This window comes from Pocillopora verrucosa, chromosome 3, assembly GCF_036669915.1.
Source record: "Pocillopora verrucosa isolate sample1 chromosome 3, ASM3666991v2, whole genome shotgun sequence".
Lineage (NCBI taxonomy): Eukaryota > Metazoa > Cnidaria > Anthozoa > Scleractinia > Pocilloporidae > Pocillopora > Pocillopora verrucosa.
Genome location: NC_089314.1, coordinates 28,794,387 through 28,815,911, shown reverse-complemented (window position 1 = coordinate 28,815,911; position 21,525 = coordinate 28,794,387). Strand labels below are relative to the sequence as shown.

The 21,525-nt window shown below is 40.3% G+C and overlaps 3 protein-coding genes across 3 annotated transcripts; 1 reads left to right on the top strand and 2 right to left on the bottom strand.

Annotated features, from left to right (window-relative positions):
- Positions 1 to 4,842: 4,842 nt before the first annotated feature.
- LOC131795543 (dentin sialophosphoprotein-like) lies at positions 4,843 to 13,380 on the bottom strand. The gene is made up of 7 exons (XM_059113122.2): positions 13,335 to 13,380; positions 13,168 to 13,228; positions 12,635 to 12,715; positions 12,135 to 12,204; positions 7,994 to 11,575; positions 6,954 to 7,349; positions 4,843 to 6,266 (listed from the first exon to the last, which is right to left on the bottom strand). Exons 4-7 carry the CDS (start codon positions 12,195 to 12,197, stop codon positions 5,811 to 5,813), a joined length of 4,497 nt encoding a protein of 1,498 aa, XP_058969105.2. The 5' UTR covers positions 12,198 to 12,204; positions 12,635 to 12,715; positions 13,168 to 13,228; positions 13,335 to 13,380; the 3' UTR covers positions 4,843 to 5,810.
- A 1,144-nt stretch (positions 13,381 to 14,524) lies between these two features.
- On the top strand, positions 14,525 to 14,959 carry LOC136279695 (protein eva-1 homolog C-like). The gene has a single exon (XM_066163634.1). It carries the CDS (start codon positions 14,525 to 14,527, stop codon positions 14,957 to 14,959), a length of 435 nt encoding a protein of 144 aa, XP_066019731.1.
- Positions 14,960 to 16,686: 1,727 nt separating this feature from the next.
- On the bottom strand, positions 16,687 to 21,446 carry LOC131795545 (uncharacterized). Its single transcript, XM_059113126.2, has 4 exons — positions 21,317 to 21,446; positions 18,869 to 18,931; positions 18,283 to 18,558; positions 16,687 to 17,721 (listed from the first exon to the last, which is right to left on the bottom strand). The coding sequence occupies exons 2-4, from the start codon at positions 18,926 to 18,928 to the stop codon at positions 17,362 to 17,364; spliced, it is 696 nt and encodes a 231-aa protein (XP_058969109.1). The 5' UTR covers positions 18,929 to 18,931; positions 21,317 to 21,446; the 3' UTR covers positions 16,687 to 17,361.
- Between the last annotated feature and the right edge of the window lie 79 nt (positions 21,447 to 21,525).

Below are 21,525 nucleotides of genomic sequence, written 5' to 3'. Positions count from 1 at the left end.
ATCATTGGCTTCTTTTTCACCCCACCACTGTTCTTAGCAACAAAGGTCGCCATTTCGTCTGTTTATTGCTCGCCAAAAACTATCAAATGCACTCAAAAGCCTAAAATCTAAAAAAAGTTTACAGGAATCGACCAATCGAGCGAGCGAGCGAATGCCATTCCCCACATCGTATCTATAACTCGCTCTTGCGCATGCGCGCAATTCACGAGTTAAAAACGGCAAAGGCTCGCGTGGGCATCGCAAAGATTCTATTCGATTTCTTACCTTTTTCAATCATTACACCCTTTACACCCTAAGACCAGTATGCATATTCTCCATACTGCTCTCTATACGTTTCCTAGGTGCTGACGAGGAGAATTTGTTTACCAATCTTAACCTTCTTTCTTTAGTGATCGTTTCCTCTATTCTCATGACCATAACGTGTGATTCAGAGGTGGTACTGTAGGGAGAAATTCGATACTAGTCACTCTTGGGGTCACTCTTTTATTCTCATAACCTTAACATGTGATTCAGGGGTGGTACTGTAGGGAGAAATTTGATACAAGTCACTCTTGGGGTCACTCTTTTATTCTCATAACCTTAACATGTGATTCAGGGGTGGTACTGTAGGGAGAAATTTGATACTAGTCACTCTTGGGGTCACTCTTTTATTCTCATAACCTTAACATGTGATTCAGGGGTGGTACTGTAGGGAGAAATTTGATACTAGTCACTCTTGGGGTCACTCTTTTATTCTCATAACCTTAACATGTGATTCAGGGGTGGTACTGTAGGGAGAAATGTGATACAAGTCACTCTTGGGGTCACTCTTTTATTCTCATAACCTTAACATGTGATTCAGGGGTGGTACTGTAGGGAGAAATTTGATACTAGTCACTCTTGGGGTCACTCTTTTATTCTCATAACCTTAACGTGTGATTCAGGGGTGGTACTGTAGGGAGAAATTTGATACTAGTCACTCTTGGGGTCACTCTTTTATTCTCATAACCTTAACATGTGATTCAGGGGTGGTACTGTAGGGAGAAATTTGATACTAGTCACTCTTGGGGTCACTCTTTTATTCTCATAACCTTAACATGTGATTTAGGGGTGGTACTGTAGGGAGAAATTTGATACAAGTCACTCTTGGGGTCACTTTTTTATTCTCATAACCTTAACATGTGATTCAGGGGTGGTACTGTAGGGAGAAATTTGATACTAGTCACTCTTGGGGTCACTCTTTTATTCTCATAACCTTAACATGTGATTCAGGGGTGGTACTGTAGGGAGAAATTTGATACTAGTCACTCTTGGGGTCACTCTTTTATTCTCATAACCTTAACATGTGATTCAGGGGTGGTACTGTAGGGAGAAATTTGATACTAGTCACTCTTGGGGTCACTCTTTTATTCTCATAACCTTAACATGTGATTCAGGGGTGGTACTGTAGGGAGAAATTTGATACTAGTCACTCTTGGGGTCACTCTTTTATTCTCATAACCTTAACATGTGATTTAGGGGTGGTACTGTAGGGAGAAATTTGATACTAGTCACTCTTGGGGTCATTCTTTTATTCTTATAACCTTAACATGTGATTCAGGGGTGGTACTGTTGGGAGAAATCTGATACTAGTCACTCTTGGGGTCATTCTTTTATTCTTATAACCTTAACATGTGATTCAGGGGTGGTACTGTAGGGAGAAATTTGATACTAGTCACTCTTGGGGTCACTCTTTTATTCTCATAACCTTAACATGTGACTTAGGGGTGGTACTGTTGGGAGAAATTTGATACAAGTCACTCTTGGGGTCACTCTTTTATTCTCATAACCTTAACACGTGATTCAGGGGTGGTACTGTTGGGAGAAATTTGATACTAGTCACTCTTGGGGTCACTCTTTTATTCTCATAACCTTAACATGTGATTCAGGGGTGGTACTGTAGGGAGAAATTTGATACTAGTCACTCTTGGGGTCACTCTTTTATTCTCATAACCTTAACATGTGATTTAGGGGTGGTACTGTGGGGAGAAATTTGATACTAGTCACTCTTGGGGTCATTCTTTTATTCTTATAACCTTAACATGTGATTCAGGGGTGGTACTGTTGGGAGAAATCTGATACTAGTCACTCTTGGGGTCATTCTTTTATTCTTATAACCTTAACATGTGATTCAGGGGTGGTACTGTAGGGAGAAATTTGATACTAGTCACTCTTGGGGTCACTCTTTTATTCTCATAACCTTAACATGTGACTTAGGGGTGGTACTGTTGGGAGAAATTTGATACTAGTCACTCTTGGGGTCACTCTTTTATTCTCATAACCTTAACGTGTGATTCAGGGGTGGTACTGTAGGGAGAAATTTGATACTAGTCACTCTTGGGGTCACTCTTTTATTCTCATAACCTTAACATGTGATTCAGGGGTGGTACTGTTGGGAGAAATTTGATACTAGTCACTCTTGGGGTCACTCTTTTATTCTCATAACCTTAACATGTGATTCAGGGGTGGTACTGTAGGGAGAAATTTGATACTAGTCACTCTTGGGGTCACTCTTTTATTCTCATAACCTTAACATGTGATTCAGGGGTGGTACTGTAGGGAGAAATTTGATACTAGTCACTCTTGGGGTCACTCTTTTATTCTCATAACCTTAACATGTGATTCAGGGGTGGTACTGTAGGGAGAAATTTGATACTAGTCACTTTTGGGGTCACCCTTTTATTCTCATAACCTTAACATGTGATTCAAGGGTGGTACTGTAAGGAGAAATTTGATACTAGTCACTCTTGGGGTCACTCTTTTATTCTCATAACCTTAACATGTGATTCAGGGGTGGTACTGTAGGGAGAAATTTGATACTAGTCACTCTTGGGGTCACTCTTTTATTCTCATAACCTTAACATGTGATTCAGGGGTGGTACTGTAGGGAGAAATTTGATACTAGTCACTCTTGGGGTCACCCTTTTTTTCTCATAACCTTAACATGTGATTCAGGGGTGGTACTGTTGGGAGAAATTTGATACTAGTCACTCTTGGGGTCACTCTTTTATTCTCATAACCTTAACATGTGATTCAGGGGTGGTACTGTAGGGAGAAATTTGATACTAGTCACTCTTGGGGTCACTCTTTTATTCTCATAACCTTAACATGTGATTCAGGGGTGGTACTGTAGGGAGAAATTTGATACTAGTCACTCTTGGGGTCACTCTTTTATTCTCATAACCTTAACATGTGACTTAGGGGTGGTACTGTAGGGAGAAATTTGATACTAGTCACTCTTGGGGTCATTCTTTTATTCTCATAACCTTAACATGTGATTCAGCGGTGGTACTGTAGGGAGAAATTTGATACTAGTCACTCTTGGGGTCACTCTTTTATTCTCATAACCTTAACATGTGATTTAGGGGTGGTACTGTAGGGAGAAATTTGATACTAGTCGCTCTTAGGGTTTAAAGGGTTAACTTTGTAGAAGGGCTTCCATATTTCGTGCTGTTTATAAGAACAGTTTTGAGATAAAGTCTAAAACTGTTTAAACGTGTGAAATAGCTTTTTACTAGAGATGGAGAACGCAAAAACGCAAAAAATACAATTCTAGCTTTGTTCAACAAATTCGCAGTCATGCAAGATCGAATCGCACCACCTTCAGCGAAATTCATTGCAAGGTGAACTTTTCAAAGGGACCTTTATCCTTTGTGAGCAACGCTTTTTTGTACAAAAGTGCACAGAATGCAAATCATCACAACGTGCAGTAGGGCTGACTTTTCATAGACTTGGTAAAAATTGATTTTGCATGAAATACCACCGCAAGCTAATTGTTTAAAAAAAAAATTAGTGGTTAGGAGTATCTAGGAGGGTACCAAAACGGTTTTCACTGAAGGAAACGCTCATGGTAATCAACCCTTCCGGAGTTGAACATATTTCTTACGGAAAGAAAACAAAAAAGTATAAGAATGAAATTAGTTTATCTGTTCAGAGACTGAACTTATCAAGAGTACTGAACTGATGATTTCATTCATGAATATTTCCAGAAGTTTTTTGTAACTTAGTTCAATGGTATAAAAATAGATTTTTGATCGCGCAAACAAAATGTTTCGTTAAGTCAAGAATACAAGCCTTCACTGAACTCCATTATCCAAGAGGCATGTGTGTAGTATTTAAGAGTTTTCAGTTAGTCTCAGCTTGGAACATAATGAGCAAGATAGCTACATATAGGCTGTGACAATTTGTGTAAGTTTTAGTCGCTTGTATGGAAAGGCGCCATGGATACAAACCCGCGGCGATCCAAAGAAGCTTTGAGATTAACCAGTTACCAATAACAAGAAAATATCTTGTCATAACGTGACACAGATTGTTGCTTATTTACATGGAAATCGACTCCTTAGTTTTAATAAAACACCAACTTTTAGGCCCCTTGCGATTCTTTTTTTCTATTTTAGGCCATTACGCTTTCCTCTCCTCTTTTATGTCAACGAGAAAGAATTGTAGCATTCATACTTTCTGAATTATTGGTTCCATTGAGTGATGTTAGGTTTCTATTTTTTTTTCTTAATGAACCACGCGCTCACGAACCGTAAGAATCGGTTTAATTAACCCACTTGGTTTTATCTCTTTTGTTGACCAATATTCAAGCTATCTCACGGTTCTCCAACGCGTTTAGTGACTTGGCAAACAGTTAGAGACTGTCAGCGGTGACCTGGCAAACAGTTAACAGTCATTTCACTCAAACCGCTGGAACGAGTCTGGTTGCTTTGCATTGCATTGCATTGCATTGCAATGCATCGATGTGGTTAGTGTTAGATCCCCAGTTTCAGTGGGGCTCACTAGCAAAAAGGATAACTCCAAAAAGACATTTCACACCAAGTATTCTTTCTTGAAAACATTTTATTCAAGGAAATATCTCAGAAACTCCCTATTGGTGTAGAATTCCCCTCTAATGAAACGACGAGATATATTTGATTTAACATATCAGTCAGTGTGACTTTGGGTAAAATTCATCAGCTGTGGGCATAACTCCTGTTTCACGATTACCGAAAGGGTGCCATATCTTCATTATTATACAATCTTTAGCTTTATGTTCAATATAAAATAATCAAACCTATTTTACAGACAGAATTCATTTCGTGTATTTTCCTATAGAGGAAAACGGTGTAAACACATGTACAGTGAATAACTTTTGATTGGATCGAAAGGTTTCGAGACTCATTATCATTCAAGCCTAATCTTTTATTGCTTTTCCAGCGAGATGTTGCATTTATTTCCTGCCAAAGAAATTTTTTTAATCAGAACTCGAGGCATTTGATGTTACAACTGTACGCAGGCATGAAAATATATCTAGTCAGCTCTTTCCTGAAAAAGAAACTATTGATTGGGTTCAAAGAGCGCCAAAGGAATCCGAAATACAAACCTCTCTCTTTTCTTGCACAGAAACGTCGTCTTTTTTGCAACTCAAGAGCATAAGTATTATTCTAAAGTCGCCATATTGACCAACTCACGTAGTTTTTCAACTCTTCGTCACTATTCTTGCCTACATAAAACTTGATTATGTTGTACACAAGCAAAATTCAGCTAATTTCTTTGAAGAGATTCATACTGATTCGAGGTCTTATCACGGATGATTTTTTAAGACCATATGAATGATTAATCATCTTCTTGTTTTAAACGAGTCCCCAAAATTAACAGATCCATAACAGTATTCCAGAGGAGGCTCGGTTCAGCCAGCCCCTTTATCTCAGTGGCCCACTTTCACCTTATCTTTCGAAGAAAGACGACAATAAGCTATTTACAAAATACCTAAGATCTAGATATACATGCACAGATTGGAAGAAAGCCAATCACACGACTCTGGCATGATATGGATGCTTCCAAAGGTCTTTTAACAGTTTCTCCCTTTCAGACTTTTCTCTCCGCTTTCTTAGAACGTCCTCCAGACGAGTTCCTCTCTTTCGTCTTTTTCCCAAGTCAAGCAACACATCTGTGGTGTGTACCTCATCCGGAATACACTCGTAACAGAGCTTTAAATATTTGAACGTATTCTTACACGTTGGATCATCGAAGAACGTGTTTGAAGCTACAATCTCACACGCTTGATTGTTCCTACACTGGCTCTCGACTTTCTTAAATGTGTTATCTGCATCTGTCTCGCAAATCTTGTCTGTGACAAGACCAACTGGGGCTTTAGGACAGAACTCGTTTTCTTCTCGTCCCCAGAACGCACGGTTTATTTTGATGGTCTCATACTGCTTACACTGAAGCCAAGTCTTCTCTCCCTCGCAAATGTAAGAACAGTTCTGAGAACGCATAAAGAAAATGACGTAAACATAAACGACGTACGTGTATGATACGATAACGATAACATCTGAAGCTAAGAACTTTTCTTTCAATGGATGTTTTGTAAAGGTGAGGGCTTAAACGTCCGCACAACTTTTATGAAAGAAAAACAAGATTAGTGTTTTATTGTTTCGAATTCAATCATAAGATAAAATAATTTAAAATTGGGCATGGATGTATGAGTTTGTGTTCTTTAGAGTGTTATATAATTAGTAGAAACCGAGAGGTCTGACGTTTTTATTCATGATGCCGCCTACGCCAGTTTCGTGTATTAAAAAACAAACAGAAAAACAGTTTACCCGTTAAACTGTTCTTAGCAATGACAAATAGCTGAGCCGTTTCTCGTAAGAGTAAAATATCTTAAACGCACGGGTATGGGGAAAAGGAAATGGTTTAATAGTTCTAAAAAATTGTAGGATTTTTTAAATTATGTTCTGGCACTTGTCTCAATCAGCATTGAGCAAGTGGGGGTGTAATGATTTTAGAATTTTCTGCCTTAGAACCTTTATGTTAGGGGCTCTGACGGGTCAAAGCCTACAAATTTCCATTTTTATCAATGGTTGTTCCTACTTAGTGTTTTTTTGATGTTTCAAAGCTAGTAAATTACTCTCTAAGGATTGTGAGATAAGCTCAGATCGATTATTTACCGGCATTACAGCTTCTGGACCAGCAGGGCCAACGTTTCCTAAAGGTCCCGGAATTCCAGGTGCACCTGGCTCCCCAGCTAATCCCATTAGACCTGGTGGTCCTTTCTCTCCCTTGAAGCCAGGCATCCCAGGGAGTCCCGGAGGACCTATCGGACCGGACTCACCATCAGCACCAGGGGATCCTACGTCACCAATTGGACCTGGTGGGCCCATAGTTCCAGTCATACCCCTCATTCCGGTTGCTCCAGGGGGGCCAACAGGACCTTGTTTGCCAGGGCGACCAGAAAGGCCTCCGTAAAACAATGTGAGATTTTGCTCTAAGATTTGACTGATCATAAATCGGTCCAGAAGTTGTTGGTCAATTGTGTCTCCAGGCTTGGGAAGATCAAATTCCACCTGAAAAAAAATAGAGGCAAACTTAGTTAAGTATCTCCTTATATCTGCTTTTCTGAAATAGCTAAATGTTTTCGAGGACTTGAGCAAAAATTGATGAGACAGAGAGCAAACAACGCAATCGAACAAGCACTCGTTGCATTGGTTGATAAAGAGCTTAACCAATCCTTGAATGTGAACTTAAATCAAAGCGGAATAAAGTTGGAGCCGTTGGCTCTAAAATAGTGAGCATTCGGCAAGCTGAAATTTTAAATTAAGTGAATGAATCTTGACTTCACTGAACTTTGAGGAATAAAAGCACTATAAACCAAGGTCAAATTACAGGTGTTATTCCAAAGCCAAACTTCGACGGTTCACTGTTGCGAAATGTACTCAAAACTACTCCAAGAGCTTTACGTCATACCACCATGACAGCAACCATGCTATCATTTTGTGGGTTTCTAAGAGAAAGTAGCTGCATATTGGTTTACGTACATGTACACCTTTCGGACTTTAAGTTGGATAATATATCCCTCTAGATGGAGTGATATTTATTTGAATGAGAAACATCTCAGTGACTACGCTTATCATTAACGCGCCCCATCAGAATATACTACAGGCATCGAACTGGATTAGTATGATATATCTCTACTGAAACAAAATCTAACCTGTTCTTCATCGTCGGAGAAGGCAGTCTCATCATTTCCACTTACAGGTATTTGATGCCTGTTCTTTCCTTGCTTTTGATGTTTAAATGATGATCCTTCGTCACTCGAAGCCACACTATTATTAGAACTCCTTGAGTTTTCTTTCCCAGCAGAGCCAAACGTATTACCAAACAGGTTTACAATCGCATCTGATGGAGTGGTTGCTGGGGTTAGCTCTAACGTACCGCTGCCACCTGAGCCTGATAAGAAGTCTGAGGTGGATCCGTAATCGATCCCTCCACCAGAACCTAAGCCATATGTACTGCCTGATCCGACACCTAAATTAATAGGCGTCTTGCCTAGAGCTGCTTGAACATCCGCTTGAAGTCCAGCTGAGTCTAGGTTGAAAGATATGGGTTTCAGGTTATCAGTGTGCGAGCGTAAGGCTGTTTCTTCCACCTCTTCATCCTTATTTGAGTGCGCACCAGACCCTTCGCCTGCACCGGACTCAACGACGTTGATTTCATCAGAACCGGAAGCAGATGTCTCAACCTCGGTGTTTAGCAGATCTTCTTGAGGAATGTCACCGATCGGGATAAATCCTGACCCGGAGGTATCAAAGACTGCAGATCCAGAAGAGGAAAAGGACTCCTCGACACCAACGCTACCCGGAAGTGCGCTTGCGCTAGAATCTGATTGGCCAGATGAAGAAGAGCCTGACGCCGATGCGGCCATAGGGGTGAACGAGATACCTGTCCCAACTCTCTTTATCGTTGGTGAGTAGTTGTGCTTGGCGATTGGTAACGGAGAGTTGCCTGAGCCAGAGCTTGATCCACTGTCTTGCGTAGCACTAGCAGATGCCGATGCTAAGGCTGAGGCTGTAGGAGCATAATCTTTTTTCGAAAGGGATTGCAACTCCTCTGAGTCAGACGAAAATTTACCACTTCCACTACTACTACCTCCTGATAATTCGGATATCACGTCCGAGTTTGCTACTCCTGATCCTGATCCAGAGATGCCTTCATCCATAAAGGAGCCAAAGGAGCCGGAGCTTAAGGTAATGCCAGAAGCATCTTCTCCTCCAGAACCAGCCAGAGACTGAATGTCAGTACTGTCACCATTGCCAAATCCACCCGGTAATGGCTCTTCTGCAGTTCCAGATCCCCCAAAGGGTTGAAGGGATTGTAAAAGTCCAAATTCTCCACTGCTTTCATTATTCTTCACGGCGCTGTTTTCCTTAGTCTGTGCAATGATAGTCGAATTTTCCGACTGCGTTACGTTACTTCCATCTCCGAAAGCCGGTAATGGTTTAGTTATGTTGACTGAATCTATCTCATTCTCAACGTGGGTCTCGTTGTTATCCAATTGCTCCAGTCCTGATCCAGAACTATCGCCAAACTTAAATGCCCTCATCAAGTTAACTTCCTCTTGCAACCCTGATCCTCCAACTCCAGATCCAGAACCAGACTGGTCTGCCATCCCAGAACCCGGCTTATTTTCTGGAGATGCCATAGTCATAAGATTGGGACCGACAGCTCCAACACTTCCTGGAAGAGTCTCGTCCTCTGAAGATGACGCCAAAGATTCCAGGTTGTCGGCAATTCCAGAGCCACTAAACTTCTCATCGCTTCCTGATCCAGAATTGAGAGACTCTTGGGGAAGGGAGACAACAGATTCCCAAGAGCGAAGCTTTGGACTTTCGCCTGAACCTGTTCCAAAGTCAGGACTGACGATTGCGAGAGGTTCGGCTTTAGATCCCGAAGCACTTATTGTTTCTTCCAAGTTAATTTGTCCACCCACACTTCCTGGAAGACTCTCATCTTGCTTTTCTGACTCACCAGAACCTGAAGATTCGCTTTGCAAAACTTGTTGCAGAAGTGATTCGTCTTGTTTATATTGAGATGTTGTCTTAAAGTCACCTGAGCCTGAGGCAGCAGAGTTTGTTTCTGTATGTGTTGCTGATTCAACTTGACCAATGTCAGAAATACCACCAACACTTCCTGGTAGCTCTTCTTCCCCTGATCCTGATGATGGAATAGAAGCCTTAGGTGATGTTTGGTCTAACATAGGCTTTTTGACAGACTGTTGACGTACATCGGGTAAACCGGAGCCAGAGGCGGGGGCAAGCTCGTGACTACCGGGAGGCACACCTGATGCAGACGCAAATGCAAACCCAGGCGCAGTCTCGGCCTGGACAGGCTTCTGCTCTAATTTTGAAATGTCGTTCACTTCACCTATACTGCCTGGCAAGTCATCTTCAGGCTCGTCATCTTCTCCGGAGCTCTCTGAAGAATCATCTTCGCTATCAGAGTCACCCACTCCTGAAAGAAAATCAACTCCAGATCCACTAGCAACATCAACAATGGTATCTCTTCTCTCTGATTTGTCAGCACTTGACTCCCCAGAGTCGTCTTCATCGTCATAATCTTCATCGTCGCCAGAGGCTGATCCAGAACCATCGGCTGAGACGTCATCGTCATCGTCATCTTCTGAGGCGTTCTCTCCGAGTCTTTGGCTCGTTTTTGATCTCTGTTGAGCTTCTTCGTTTTGATCCTCATCAGATTGAGAAGATGTCGTTTCATCTTCCTGTGCTCCGCTAGCACTTGAATCTGATTGCTCTGCACTTGCATCTCCACTCTCATCGACATTATCATTGTCATCGTCATCTTCATCGCTTCCCACACTACCTGGTAGCTTAGCTCTCTGTGGTGTCTGAAGCGGAGTACTCTGTTGCCCCTTTGCTTTCTTAAGACCAGCAATGAAAGCAAGCTCATCAGCACTTAACCCACTTCCACTTGACTCCCCTGATCCAGATGCTGTATGAGCCTGTTTGGTAACGGCAGATGAAACAAAATGAGCTGCTTCTTCCACTCCGCTGGATTCAGGTGCATCTTTGTTAGTGGTAGCCGTTTGCTGAACTTCCTCTTTAGGAAGTTGAGCAGCAGGCGACTCTTTGATTATAGTTTTGGTTTGGGTTAGAGCACTCATGTTCGAGACTGACCGCAGCTGAGCTGATCCAGTTTCTTCAGGCTCTACTGCATTAAAGGATACGGCACCAGCAACGGCGTTGGAAGGCTTATTCTCGCCATTGTGTGATGTGGCGACCGGAGGGGGCTGTGCTGTTGCAGCGCCAGCCAAACTAGATGGAGCCACCGAGCTACCTTCGTCGTCCGACGTGAGTGTAGCTGGTGTCACCACAACTGGTTTTTCTTGTTCAGTAGGCTCGTGCTGTAATATCCCAGACCCCTCTCCAGAACCAGAAGCATCCTCTCCGGCTATTTCGCTTTTCTTTGTTTTTGATGACGCAGCGTGTCCGCTGTCCCACTCGCCTTCTCCAGAAGAAGGAGTAGCTCCGCTGTCAGAAAATGATCGATGACTGAAGATGGAATTATTTTCTTGGGGTGCTGGGAGATCTGGAAGCTCTGAAAGCGATGAGATTCCGCTGGCAGGCTCCACTCTTCGCCTAAATCTCTCTATTCCCTCTCCTTTGGGTCTGATAGCTACTACCTCCTCGCTAGGAACTGGTGCAAGGCTCTCTAAAACCTCCATCAGGTTGATATCTGAATCCTTTTGAAGCTGTACATTGTCAGGAACATCACTAAGCTGATAAAAAGGATGAAATAAAACTCTTCAAACAACAAATCAGAAGCTCAAAGTCTTAAATGTACTTATGAATTCACACTGCTCAAACGAACTGTCTGTTTTATTTCTGAGATAGCGTTGAGAATAAGTTCGGTCATAATAGGAACCAGTGTCCGCCAGTCATTACATAACGATGATTCATCTACCAAATTGGAAATATTTACAAGACACCACTTTAGAACCATTTTGCTAATGCAGTTCACAACTTGTGGGAAGGATCTCCGTCGGTACAGGTAGACTCTCGCATAAATTTAGCGTTACTGAAGGAAATAATGCATACAGGTTACCCAAATATCTGATAACTTTCTAGAGGTTCAATAAACCATGAAAACTTGCACGAGTAACTATGTAAAGAACAAAAACTAAGTTCGTCGTCTGACAATGATCCAGTATTACATTCGTTACGCAAAGTGCGCTTAGTTACAATCGGAAGAAAGATTTTAGAAATAAAAGAAAGTATCAGGAAATGCATGAAACAAACTTTCATAATAGATGCGTATGATGCATTGCACTGACTTACCTTAGTACACTCAGTGAGAGTTATGACTAAAATGGTCGTTAAAGTCGCTCTGAGCAGCGTCATATTTTACCTTGATAGAGAAGAAATATTGCCATGTTCACAAAATGATTAATTATGTTAAAAAGAAGTGAATGAGCTAATTTTATGAATCTATTAATTAATTTGTGGTCTCAAGCAAGCCCCTCTTAACCATCCAGAATTGACCAGTAAATGTCACGGTAGTTTAAATATCGTTGGACACTTGTCTTTTTTCGACTATAATGATCAGAATCATTGAGCTTGGCAATGATGATTCCCTCTACGGCGGTCGTGGACTGACACTTGAGAGATTTAACTACCTTGATCTCATCGGCTTCTCGTGAAAAATATTTCTACGCTTTCATAAAACCATGCTCGTGCAAAATATTTCGAATAAATCTTCACATTTATCCGTGCGCCTAGTCTAAGAATCAAAGAACCAAATTTTTGCACATCTCCGCGAGACAATTTTCGTGCCCTACCTGTTCAATGTTTGGAAAAGGGATCTCCGGCACCCTCTGCCGTTTTTTTAATGCACAGCTTTTTCCAGCTTTGTTGGCGAACTGCAGTAAGTACAGAGGAAAAAACAGATCAGTGATAACAGCAAATATCATATAACTTACATTGTCCAATATCGAATTTTTTCATATCAGTATAAAACGTTCTTGCAGAACCCAAAATTAATCAAAGTGTTATCAAAATTTACCAGTATGACTCAGCGTAAGGGACAATATCTCCCTGACAAACAGTCTAAAAAAATCAGTAAATTATGATTAATTGGAGAATTGGAGAGGTCATTCCGTTCCTGATGCTATTTGAGTCTCTAACATTAAACGAAATGAACCATTTGGTAACACAAACAATTACCTCACGTTGAATTTAAGCCGCCAGTTGGACTCTTTTACTGAACCTAAGTTAAGCGTTGCCGAGTTTTGATAGCAAAAATCGTCGTAGGTGAACCGCACGCTAAAGTAGAACATTAATAACAAGAAACGAAACGTAGTTTTTCACTTACCTTGTTAAATAAGATTACAGGTAGGCTGCTCTGGTGATCCAGCTGACAAATTAGCAGTAAACTACAAGCGAAAACGCACAAAAAAATATTTCAAAGTTAGCTTCTTCGAAACACAAACAACGGAAAGCGTGATATAACAAAATAATTTTTTAAAAATCCAAAGTTACCCTCGGACGAGGAGAAATTTTCAATTTTACAAAATTATGACTAGCCGGCCGTGCATGCAAATACTGTTTTCATAAAGTCATCCTTCAGGTTACGTAATTAAGTCATCTCCTAGGTATGTAATCTGTTAACAACGCATGCGCTAGCTTCACCTTTTCGCATGAGACTAAACCTGTTTCTCGAGCATCAAGAAGCGAACGTTTTACGAGAAAAAATCTCTTTCAACACAAAAAAATATTCTAGCCTTTTATCCCCGATAATTATCCTAAAATTGATCGCTTATCTCTATTTTCGGGTGAATACTGGAAACACCTGCTTTGTTTTCGATCAGGTCATCAGTTAGTTTTGAAGCACATGTCACTCTGTCACTTGGTGTCTGATCTACTGAGGAGGAAAGGAACCAGTGCTCTTTGTTTTCTCAACGTCTTAAGATAAAATTACATTAAAGTGGAGATCAGTTACCAAAAGTCACAATCTGTTTCCAATGATACATGGCATTTAACTCTGCTTTTCAGTTTATAAAATATTTTTGCACGTCAATCAAATAGGAACAGATGCAGCCGAGAGAACATTAAGTTATTAATGATGTGAAATATAACAGCTTTAGCAAAAAAAAATTTAGTGGCAACGGTACTTCAATAATTTTCTCGAATTTACAAACGGGCGGCAAGGGAGGGCGGTACTTCAGGGGCTGCTGATACCATACAAAACAATTCAATAAAGAGCAGTTTTAAAGAACTAGAGAATCCACAATTTAACCACTTTCGGGTGGTTAAATCGCAGCAACTTTCATGCGTGAATGTAACTTAATGAACTTAATCTTATGTATTAGTCTCCTTCTGATGCGAATTAATAGCTTCCTTCCTGTTCTCGAGCTTCAAGTAGTCAGGTTAATTCCAAAATAACTTTGAAACGGTATAATGGGCAATCTCAAAATAGATAGGAAAACTAAGGACAGGTCAACCAAAGTGTTCGAGTTACACTGAGCTAATCGATTTGATGAAAAAGAAGGAAAACAACTAGAACTGGTGCTGGAATCAGAAAGCCAATTGGCGAATCAAAAAGTCATTAATATTGTAATACTTGTGTGTAGCATGTTGACCAGCGGCTGAGGAAACACGAAATGAGAAGGATATACATAAAAGACGTACATTTTGTCTGTCTTATCTAGTACGAAAATTGTTTTCCTGAAATGCAGGCTCCTTGGGAATGGCGTTGTATATTCTGGTGTTTATCCTGGCTTTTTACAGCTTTCGGTTTCCCTTTTGAAAGCAATCTTACCGAATGGGTTCGGCAGGCGAACGCCACGGCGCTCGGTTGCGAGGGACACATGTTGACACTCTCATGCGCTGGACAGGAAGAAGGACTAAAGATCAACTCAGCGTTCTGGGGAAGGAACGATTTGAAAACCTGTATACCTGACAAGCCTAGGGAGCAAATGAAGATGTGTCCTCCAGTGGAACCTCTGTATGCTGTGAAGAAGCTGCGTCATGTTTGCGAAGGGCAGCCAACTTGTGGCTTCCCTGTGTCCGATGCGTTCTTTGAGAAACCATTGTGTCCTGGCGTGTCGAAATTTCTGAAGGTTGTATATGACTGTAGAATGATGAGTGGAATGGGCGCAAAATAGCCTAAGAAGTTTTTCTCCCATCACCTTTGACCCAAACAACTTAAGTTGGCTTGTGGAGGTTGATGTAAATAATTACAGTGCCCCTAAAAATTGGAAGAGAACGAAATTTACACCTCATTTACATCGTCCGAAGATGGATTTTTAATGAAGACTTGTTTTCCCAGCCTAGGCAGATATTTCAGGATAAAGGGATCGCGTACTTTCTTCAGTAATTCAATGGTGTGATGGAAGAACCGCAGAAAAAATTTGATTTGGCCAAATCTTGTTTCGATTACCTCTGCAATGTGGTGCTAAATATTATGTAACGTAGCGAATCACTTGTTTTCACCGAAAAAGCTTAAACTTTTTTGTTCAGTATTCATCCTGGTGGGAGTCCTCTGACGTTTCAGTGTGGGCCCAAGGCGTTGAAGTAGTCTGGATTTCTTAGATATATTTTAGCAATAGACCGCACTAAATATCAGTTTACTGGTGTAATTACACATTTGGAATGTTGGGAGAACACTTGAAAAGTTTATAAGTTTAGAACCGGAGGTAAGTGATTAATAAACTTGTTGAGTGTTCTCCCAACATCGCAAGAGCGTTATTACGCCGGTAAGCCGATAAAAAGTGCGGTCTATTGCTTTTACAAAATATTTTTTAATTTTCTATGTGTTTACCCGTGCAATAAGCGATAAGTGTTTGGCCAATCAGGGCGCTCGTAGAATCTCAGGTAATTTATAATAGCTAACATTGGATTGGCCACATTGCTGCCTTTATCTTTCCTATGATTTATGCACCCCACAAACTCAGAAATATAACGTTTCGAATACCCTGACACAGCACACTTAATGCCAGAGAGGTCCCCACATTATTTAACGCAGCTTAAGATGCATTTCCGAGATGCATGAGTTACTCCGTAGTTCGCATGTAACAAAAAAAAAGAGCAGTAACACTTTTTAATTTTCTCAAGAGCGGGTTTTGTAACGTCAAATGGCTTAAACAACCTCGCATATGAAGGTCAGATTTTAAAGCTGATAAAACTTTAATTTTCAAGAATAAACAATAAATTGTCAGCTTGCACGTTGATCAAAGAGCACTCTATGTGCATGTAGAAAAAGCGCGTTGTGAGTTGCCATGGATATAGATTAGAGTCAAATTTTCTCTTTAACTTGGAAAGATTTAATCAAGCTTGGGAACTTGCTTGCCTATAGAAAGTTTAAGCAATATCTATGTATACTTAACGGACACTTAACATCTACTAAAACAAAGCATAGCGTCGAAGGCGCGCTCTAATTGGCTACTAAAACTCCGTATATTCTTTTCCATTCACCTCCGGGATTTGCACCCGAAAAATATTGTAATTGTTGCCGGAATAAACAAGTTAAAATCATCTTCCTGTGCTTTAATATCTCACTTTTTTGTTGGATACTAAAACAATTATCCATCTCCCCTTCGGTAAACAGTTGTTAACCCTTTACGCCCGAACATCAGCGTGAATATTCTCTATACTGGTCTCTAAACATTTCCTAGGGCGCCGACAAGGAGAATTTGTCTAACAATCAAGAGCTTCTTCAGATAGTGATCAGTTCTTTTATTCTCCCGACCTTAATGTTTGATTAAGGGGTGATATGATAGGGAGAAATGCCAGTCACTCTGGGGGGTTAAAGGGTTCATTGTTTCCTTCAATATGAGCACGTGATAGGAGCGGGCCAGCAGAGAAGCTATAAATATCTAGAGACACTGGTAAATCTTAGAAGACCATAAAGCTTTAATGTTGTAATTCATAGGGGGCTACATAAAAGACGTAACAACGTCGCGAGCTAGTGACATGTATGGTCACCTATGTTATCAGATTCTACAGCACATCATGTAATCGTCTCACCGCGTTTTGTGGTCAGTACAATACAGTGCTTACGATGGCCTATTGGAATGGCTGGTAATTTTTACAAGGATTTCTATTTCACGAAATAGTGAAACGAGTTTTAGAAATATAACTATATACACATTTGAAATTATTGAAAAAGAATGTGCAATATGACGGAATAGAATATCGTATACTTCCCTGCTGGACGATCGATTTACACCATGTTAGCATGGAAGCTCTATTTTATCTTTCCTCCATCTTTAAACGAAACGCTTTAAACCATCTAACGTAAGGTTGTTTATCGCTATGAACGTTCTCCAATCCTTTATAGTTTAACAGTTAGTCAAGCGCATCGTGTTGAGAAAAACGGTTTTCTCAGTACTCCCAATAGGCTCATTAAGTTTGAATTCCTGATCTAGCGATTAACAAGCTCATAAACGCACGTTAACTAAGTAGAAGTCCCAGATCCGTTGAACAGCACAACCATATTAGGCGGTGGAATCGTTTGTCAGTGGTCTATCATGTGATAGAGTAAATGTCAGTCAAATGCAGAATCAAATTAACCGCTTATTCTTGATCTTTGAATTGCTGCTTTGACTCTTGATTCGCTAGGCAGACATTCGTATTTCACACGTAGATATTTATATACTTGTCCACAATCGGTCTTGTCAAAGAAGGTGGAGGTTGCTGCTAGTTCACAGGCTTGCTCGTCTTTACATTGTCCTTCAACTTTGGTCATAGTGTTGGATTCGTCCTGAGGGCACATGGCCGAGGTGCTGAGTCCGTGTTGAACGCCGTTTGTGGTGCATGTAGCATCATCATCTCGACCCCAGAATGCAGAGCTGATTTTGATAACTTTGTACTGTGGACACTCAATCCATTCCTTCTCGCCCTCGCAGGTGATGGTTTCTTGAGCACCCTGGGAAGAGAGACGAAAGACAAAAATAGCTACTTTTCCTTCAGCAACAAACAAAAGAGAGATAACAACCCTGAAATATGAGAATTAAGAAATCGTGTCGAAGAAACCATTTAAAGAAAAACCCTCAGCCTTAGCTTTTTTTCAGCACAAATAAAATGAATGGTTAAATATAGCGCAAATCCAAGAGGCAAAGTTTCCTCTCAATTTGTCAGCTTTTCCTGGATGGTAGCTACATCCAACAGAGCAAGAGGTATTACTTCCATTCAAAAGAAGCATAAACATTTTTTCCTTTATGGAAAAAAAGCATGAAGGCAGAAAGCATAAGTTCATTTTGTTTGTGACTAGTCCCACTCGGCTGGAAAACTCTTACAATTATCAATCAAATAAAGCTAGTGCCATGTTTCACGTTTGATTTGAAAAGAAAAGAAAAAAAAACTTGAAATGATCCTGTAGAGCCTTAATTTAAGTAGATTTCTTAACAGATAGTTTTACACGGCAATATCTAATCCTTACCGAAAACACAACAAGTTCATTTAGCGATATGAAAAGTAGTTTACTCACAGCAGAAGCACCACCAAGCCCGGGTGGACCAGGAGGTCCCGGGGGCCCCGGAGGTCCAGGAATTCCCCCTCGAGCAACAGCATCACCACTTCCACTTCCACTGCCACCAAGCATATAACCAGGGGCCCCTGGGGGTCCTGGTGGCCCTGGAGGTCCCATTAAACCTCCTTGACCATTAACAAAGAAGCCTAAGGGCAATTTCTGGTCCCAGTAATAGCTCAGCATGTCGTCGCGTTTCTTGAGAACATGTGGCTTGCGTTGCAGTGGAGAACATTGCTAGGTACGAGGTAAAATGTTGGATTCAATTACGATCAGATTCTGCATTATAAATAGCTCTATGTTTGATACTTTACTATGTAACCCAGTGTCATCCGATGGACTTAATCCGTGTCTTTGTACCATAAATTTTTCTTGAGATAGAATATTGCTTTTTCAAATTACTTCCATATTTGTATTAATTCAACAATTCTCTTGTCAAGGTTTCACCTGCCATCGATGGATATCGACCAAAGTACCGATTGACAGCCGAAAAAGATTGTTTGGAGCTTAGCTTCGGTTATCGTAATAGAAAAATTGAGTAACTTACCGCTAATAGAAATAAAGCGAGGCCCAAAGCCAGCCTAAGCAGGCCTGTAGCAGCCTTCATAGCCTAAAATCAAATATAGGTCGTTAAAATGTTAACGCGGTGGATAAATCTTGGTTAGGTAACTTGACTGGATAACGGGTACCTGTCACACCGACCCCGGGAACAACTGACATCATAGCCCTGCTTATTTTTTACCAAGAATCTCTTTAACATCTCTGTAGACACCTGTTTTTCTTTATAGAATGTTCCCCTATCCACAAACAGGCCACATAGCATGGAGAAATTGAGAACAACAGTTTTGCATTATTCGTTTCCTACAAAGTAATGAAAAGGCTAAATTTTCCAAATCAACACAGTTCAGTTACGCATCAATAACCCACATGGGGTGACATGTAATTTTCCTTTTTCATATGATAGAAGACATAACGTCTCTTTTGCATTTGGAAATTAATAAAATACTTCAGAATGTGCTACTCCTAAGGCCCACTGGCCAGAAGTATAGAAGCACCAGTTAGAAAACTTATGAAATTTAACCGCATGCATTAAGGAACCATATATTTCTTTATTCTCGGTATTAAAATTGGTTCTTTGAAAGACAACTTGACTCGTAACTATAACGCAAATTGCAATGCTCAGATCGTTTAGAGTTTAAGCCAGCTTTTGGAGGGAAAATTTAGGTTGACAAAAATTTAAATGAACGACGCTTGGGATGAAAGAGTTTGGGTGTAAAAACGTTTTCTTCCACTGGGGTGCACGGTTATCCTACGACGCTCGTTAAAGAAGTCCAAACTTAACGCAAAGCCCATAAGCGCAAAATTTTAATTGAATATTCACTAATTTAAATCACTTTAACTCTTAAATAAGAGCGCTCTTAATACGGTATGAGTATTTGAATCGAGTGGGTGACAAAGTTTTGGTTAAGGTGCCAAATTTTGTCAAATGTTGTCAAAAAACAAAACTAAAGACCAAGATGGCTTAAATCTCATCTACAAATGTAATCACCACAATCTTAGGATTTTGTTTACTGGACCAAATTTGAGCTCATTTCGCTGAATTGACCGGCAAATATTGCACAATATATAACTAGAAAAAATATCACATCCTTAGGTTGGTTTTAGCTGATTTAGTATATTAAATCGTGCCCTATAGGTTAATTTAAGGAGGAATTTGTACCGTTTAAAACCATATTTCCACCAAAAAATCGACTGGCAAAACGTAACCGAAGAATAATGAAAATGACAGAGAATGATATACAGACTTGGAGAAAATTTAAGATCGCGATCCCTATTCTTCTTTGATGAATATCAACGTCTCTACAAGAAACGCGAAATTTGTTTGAAAGAAATAACTATGATCTGATGTTAAAAAATCCCAAAATATAAATCAGCGTTCAAGCGAAAAGGACGCAGGGTTTTAATTTCTTGAGATTTTTTTCTTTTCCCTGATTTAAAAACTGATTCACTTAACTTTGCAAGATCAATGACAACAAATTACTAAAACCGCAGAAGACAGAAGTGAAACATGGCGGACTAAAGGTAGCAATGAAGATATGAAGATAACTATCTCTGCCCTGTGGCGCCCTTTCTCTCATGGTGTAATTTTCACTCGCTGGGTTTCCAGCTCGATTTCTCTTTAAGGACAGACTCACGATCCGTATCAGTCACTGGTATGAACCGAGATATCCCTGAGTTTAAAATTACTGATCCTTTTTCCTGTTTAATTTTGTAAGTCAGTTTATTTATTTAGGCCATCAGCGAGTTAACGCTGTGATCTCGAACCATACGGTTCAGTGGAAACGTTTTGAAGTCAAAGATTCTAAGTTTTTCTCGAGTATGAAAAAGCCAAAGTTTACGAAACATTTGTCATTTTGATTCAGTGGCGATTGTGTTCTTCTAAGCATGTTCAACGAAAACAAAATTAATTTAGCCAAAATATTAAGGAAAAATCATGGATATGGTTTCTTATTGCCTAATCATATTTATCAGAGCAACAGGTATTTAAATAAACAGTTATTGATAACGTAAAAATATAGAAAATGCGTTTGCAAGTTTAAAGAATCACCTTGATTTATGTTTCACAAAGCAACTTACTTGAAAAAAGTCATGTCTTAACTCTTTCGAAGGCTTATCTCAATTGAATAAACTCGCTGTTAACTTAGAAGATCAAACAAATTTTCAAGCGTGAGTAATCACAGATGTTTTCGTGGATAAAATCTACAAAAGGAAAACTTTAAGTAATTTTACTTACGACAAAATAGACCAGAAAACGGCGTTAATTAGGTCTGGAGAAATCGCAAAAAGTGCATGAGGATCAGGCTGACACTATTTCTCGGTGAAATTGTTAATGCTTCGCTTGGTTGAGTTCCCGGGTTTTTCATTTCTTTCAGAACACTAGAGAGGCAAATTGTGCAGCTCAACGACTTCACGATAAACCTAGAAATACTCTTACCTTTCCTGAAGAATCCCAAGGCTAAAGAATCGGGGAGCAAAATTTAAAACTAGTATAAAATTGACACTGTTGTGCTGTTCCGATTTGATCACCGTCGCAGTCCAAGCTGTTAGGTAATGCTGCTGAACTTGTCATTTGATTACGTCATGCCTCAAAAGCGCGCCACGCGCCTTCGTCCACTTTACCCGCCAATGACGCGCTCAGCGACT